The sequence below is a fragment of the Rhinopithecus bieti genome, unplaced genomic scaffold, assembly GCF_001698545.2.
Source record: "Rhinopithecus bieti isolate Rb0 unplaced genomic scaffold, ASM169854v2 scaffold_9663, whole genome shotgun sequence".
Classification (NCBI taxonomy): Eukaryota; Metazoa; Chordata; class Mammalia; order Primates; family Cercopithecidae; genus Rhinopithecus; species Rhinopithecus bieti.
Genome location: NW_016806456.1, coordinates 1,494,307 through 1,499,374, shown reverse-complemented (window position 1 = coordinate 1,499,374; position 5,068 = coordinate 1,494,307). Strand labels below are relative to the sequence as shown.

Here is a 5,068-nt window from a genome sequence, read left to right as displayed (position 1 = left end):
CAAAAGTAAGGAAACTGCTTTCATGTAGCTTTATGTACATTTGGAAAGAGAAAACCTGAACTGGGTTTTTAATCTTGTAATTTTTAAACTTACAATATTCAAGAGTTCTCAGCCCTATATTGATAGTATTTATTGTAAAACTAAATAGTTTTGTTAAAAAAAGGTATTTTAATTTGTTGACATAAAGTTAGCTTTTTTGGGCATGCTTCTTACATGCCCTATTACCCCAGTGTGTTTAAACCAAATATTGTTCATATTTTCCAGGAGAAAACAAAACAATAAAAAACATTATTCAGATAAAATATTATAGGTTTATTTAAAACTTAATTCTCACCTTGAGTATGCAAAATACAAACTCCACAAAATGTTCATTTTACTTTGTAGTTTACAAATATACAAAATAGACGTTTGCTTAAATTTATATTACATATTTATTAAGGCAAGGAACTATATAGAAAAACACATTTGTTCTGCTTAAGGCATACTTGGGAATAAACCATTGTACAAATTATTGCACATCTGAAACCACAGTGCATAACAGACTGTCTGCATAAAAATGCTAAAGAAGTAAACCAGGTATATTACCTGACTTAGGTCATAAATGTAGATCGGAAGACAAATATAGATTTTCCTTGTCAAAGTATGCAGCAGTTTGAAAACTTTGGCTTCCTTGTTTGGTACCTTTAGAACCAAGACTCACCAAGCACCATCATTTAGGCTATTTAAACATGTTTTCTGTACCTGAATTTCTTCCTCTTCTTCTAACATCATAATAATGGCTTTTAGAAGGTAAAGAGAATACAAGGTGATCTTTTATGCTTATATTGCATCAATACACTATTCAAGGGAATTCTGGTCTTCCCTCCCCCAACTCACGGATGTAATTTATACCCTGATATCCACAACTTCCAGTCACCCCCTTGGCATTTTGTAAGTCCAGGAATATAATATTCAAGTCGGATTTAGAATTGGAATGATAGAAGATCCAGTCACAGACCCCATCTGTTCTTTGATTTTTGTCTTTTGGATTCCGCATTTTTCCTGATTATCCACTCACAAGATGACTCAGTTGGGAACTTGACCATGATTGTAGTGCTTTCTGGCTGGGCTCCTTCCCTCATCGGGAAGACAGTGTGAAAGGTAAAAAATACTGAATTCTCTTCTGGCAGTGTGGGTCATATCCACTGTCTGGGATTTAAAAATGCCTCTTCATGTGTAAGGCGAGGTGGTCCGACCTGGAAAATGCTCGGTCGCATTTTTGGCACTGGAACGGGCGGTGTCCAGTGTGTTTACGGTAGTGCCTGGTCAGTTCATCTGAGCGGGCGAATTTCCATCCACAGCCATCCCAGTCACAGTGGTAAGGTTTCTCACCTGTAAAGGCAAAAGAAAAAAAAAAATTAATGCCATTGCTATATCAAAGAATGGGCCCTTTTAAAAACTGAAGGCCAGATACTAAAACCAACTCTGACCCTATCCTAAAGGAATCCAGGAAAAGTCTTTATACCACTGACGGGCTGTATTGAATTCCATGTCATAAACAGGAATACATTCCATGTCTTAAGTATTTGGTCTTGTTTTTAGGGGGTCAGTTAAGCACACAACCACCACCTACACCTATACTAATGTTTCACCAAAAACACACAAACACCACCTAAACCTATACTAATGTTTCTTTTGAGTCAAGACATCTCAGTGGTGAAAAAGAAATTTGGAAATTGTGATTGGTGGTGTGTGCAAACCAGGCAATCTTATTCCTACTACAATTGGGGATAAAAAGCCACAGGTGGCTAATTTTTTTTTCTTTACCTTTACCTTACTGAATGTTAAGTGCCTACATGACTTTGAGTACCTACTTACATCGACATGGAAATGCTCTGCAGTGACAATCCTAAATCAGAATCTCCCCAGCAATTTTGACCATCATATTCTTGGAATTTAAAATAAAACCTTCTGCTTGTGGGGGGGAAAAAAAATAAAAATGTAAATCAAAACAAACAACAAAAAATAAATAAGACCGAATTGTTAAGACCAAAATTCAAAATAATAGAAAGGGAGGGTGAACCTGGGAAGGTAACATTAAAAACCTAGTTTAAAAAAAAACCATCATGCTTTTGCATAGCAAAGTATAATTTCTTGATTACAATGCCCAAACTAGGAGAGGCCCACAGACCGCGGGGAATCTCTGCCTTTTAAAGGCCAAACAAAATTGCACATTCAAGCACAGATACCATCCATCAAGCAAAAGGCTCCTGGGAAGAAAAGTAGGCGCCGGTTTGCTGTCCTCCCCAGTGATCCCAGAGATCAAGGTGATAGACTGCCCTGGGAAGCCAAGGAAGCACTGAGGAGTGTCCACTGGTAGCCCCATAGGGCTGGAAGCTAACCCCTTCCTTCTGCAGTTTGTCCGCCTACCTGTGTGGGTTCGCAGGTGTGCCTTGAGATGGGAACTCTTTGTATAGGTTTTGCCACAGCCCGCGTAATCACAAGTGTGGGTGGCGGTCCTTTTCCGGGGCCACGATCGTCTTCCCCTCTTTGGCTTGGGCTCCTCCGGCATGCAGGAACCGGGTGGCATGAGCTCTAGGGGTGGAGAAGGTGGGGTGAGCATCATCCCGTGTGCCCCGAGGGGCCAACACACACAGGGCTCCCCAGCCCGAGCTACAAATCCCCGGGACTGACCTTGGTAATGGAGCGGCGGGACTTGAGGCTGCATCTGGTCGGGCAGGAAGGATGGGTAATTGGGCCCCGGGTGGGGATGGAAGCCCGGGGGAAGCGGCAGGGCAGGGTGACAGTCCCTGCTGCTTAGCACTTCCTCAAGACCCAGGGTCGGGGTAGTCCTGCTGGGGAGCTGCCGCCCCAGGGGGAAGTCGTGTGCAGCCGGCCGGTGGCCATTGCTGAGAGGGGGTCCAGCACCCAAGTGGGTGCACGAAGAGACCGCCTCCTGCTTAATCTTGGGGCACGTGCGCGGCGGCCCACCGTTGTAGGGCGCCACCACCACCGGGTGGCTGCCGTCAGGGCTGCCTTTGCTGACGCTGATGACCGACGGGCTGCCGTACTCGCTGCCAGGGGCGCTCAGCGACGCCTTCAGCACGAACTTGCCCATCAGCCCGCCACCTGGCGGCGGCGGCTGCTGCGGCGGAATGTACACTGGGTCCAATTCTGGCCGCAGAAGCTCGGCCACGAAGCCGCCCGAGGGGCTCACGTCGTTGATGTCCGCCAGGTTGAAGGGAGCCGTCGGAGGGGGAGCGGACTCCCTCCCATAGAGGAGGCCTCCGCCCGTGCCGCCCGGCGCCACGCCTGGGTCGTTCCCGGCCCGGATCGGATAGGTGAAGCTGCAGGTGGAGGGCGCGCTGGCAGGGCCGCTGCTCGACGGGGACGATGAGGAGGAGGCTGACGCTGACGAGGACACGGTGGCGGCCACTGACTCCGGAGGATGGGTCAGCGAATTGGAGAGGATAAAGTCCAGGTCCAGGAGATCGTTGAACTCCTCGGTCTCTCTCCGAGGTAGGGGCGCCAGGTTGCTACCGCCGCAAGCCGCACCGGCTACGCCGCTCTCCAAGTCTGTGGCCACGGTCGCCGCCGCCAGGTCATACGGGCGGCCGGGAAGCACCGGGGGAAGTCGCTTCATGTGGGAGAGCTCCTCCCGCCAGCGCTGAGGGGACACGGGGGGAGAGGCCCGTCAGTGGTGGTCCCCTGTTGCCACCGGATATACTGACGTGCTGGCGGGCCACACGCGACTGCACCGCCCAGACATGGGGACTGGTCAAGCAGCAATCACCAGGGAACCCAGGGCGCCAGGGCTGCAATCTCAGCCCACACCCGGGTCGGAGAAGCGGTGATGCGTCTGTATCGCAGGCGTTATATCCTGTCTGCCCAGTTGCTTGTGAGTGAGCGCCACGGCTGGTCCCTCCCCCGCCAGGTCCCGTGGACGTCCCCGAAATTGGCACACCGAGGCTTTCTCGGTGCGCTCTCGCCACGGGGCCGCCTACGCGCTAAACTCACTCTGGCCCAGCCAGTGACTGGGGACGCGGCCACCTCCCGCCCGGTGGCCCGCGCGCGCCCGCCCTACCGACAGGGCGCCCGGGGACTGGTTAAGACCCGGCTTGCGCCCCAGGCGGCTCCGCAGTGCTCGCACCACGGGCATGTACAGCTGAGCCAAGGGCACGGAAGCTATCCCGGGAAGGCTGCGGAGTCCGCGCGGTGGCAGCTCCTTACCTTCGTTCAGTGGCTCTTAGTGACCCCAGGGCTCCGCCCGCCCCCACCACACCCACGGAAACCCACCGGGCGTTCCCGGCGGCCCGGGGTGATACTCACGTTATTCGGAGCACCTGCTTGACGCAGTGTCTTCTCCCTTCCCGCCGGGCCAGACGCGAACGTGGAGAAAGATGGGAGAAGCGCGTCGCTGACAGCCATGTCAGACTCGCCAGGTGGCTGCCTGCGAGCCGGGCAGGGCGCAGAGACAGAGTCAGGGGCGGCTTTCGGCCGTCGTTCCGGCGCGTCCCACCGGTCCTCACCCCTCCCTGCTCCCAGCACCGCGCGCCTCACCTACCTCATTAATTCGGGGGCCCAGAAAGGTCCTCGGGAGCCCGAAGCAGCTGGGGCACCCGAACCCCAAAGTCAACGTAGAGAAGAAACGAAGCCAAAACCGAAAACCCCAAATTGGCCGAGATCCTTCTTCTTTGGATTAAATATAAATTGGAGACGTCCTTTTTTAAAAGTTCCTTTGCATACAAAAGTTCTTGGAAAAGTTGTAAACTCAAAAACAGACAATCAGCAAGGCGAGTAAGTAGGTCCGATGGCTGGGCGGCACTCTCTTCCACTCAGCAGCGTCCCCCACCGCTGTCGCGGTCGCCTTGAGTGCTGCCGCGGGTGCAGGGGCTGTGGCCGGGGCGGTGGGCGGATGGTGCCGCCAGGTGAGACTGGCTGCGGTGGCGCGAAGCTGCGAACTGGTTGGCGGCGCGGGGCGCGGAGTCCGGGGAGTTGTGTGGAACGCGCGCGGCCATGGGCGCGGGCCGCGGGCGGGTGCGAGGGTGGGGGGCCAGAGGGGCGGGGAGGGTCACTCGGCGGCTCCCGG

At 52.7% G+C, this 5,068-nt stretch overlaps 1 protein-coding gene across 2 annotated transcripts; it reads right to left on the bottom strand.

Annotated features, from left to right (window-relative positions):
- Positions 1 to 291: 291 nt before the first annotated feature.
- On the bottom strand, positions 292 to 5,068 carry KLF4 (KLF transcription factor 4). 2 transcript variants are annotated; one of them, XM_017876689.1, is made up of 5 exons: positions 4,544 to 5,068; positions 4,309 to 4,429; positions 2,674 to 3,646; positions 2,410 to 2,574; positions 292 to 1,371 (listed from the first exon to the last, which is right to left on the bottom strand). In XM_017876689.1, the coding sequence occupies exons 1-5, from the start codon at positions 4,546 to 4,548 to the stop codon at positions 1,196 to 1,198; spliced, it is 1,440 nt and encodes a 479-aa protein (XP_017732178.1). In that variant the 5' UTR covers positions 4,549 to 5,068; the 3' UTR covers positions 292 to 1,195. The 2 variants fall into 2 exon arrangements, with proteins under 2 accessions (XP_017732178.1, XP_017732177.1); XM_017876688.1 differs by having other exon boundaries at positions 2,410 to 3,646.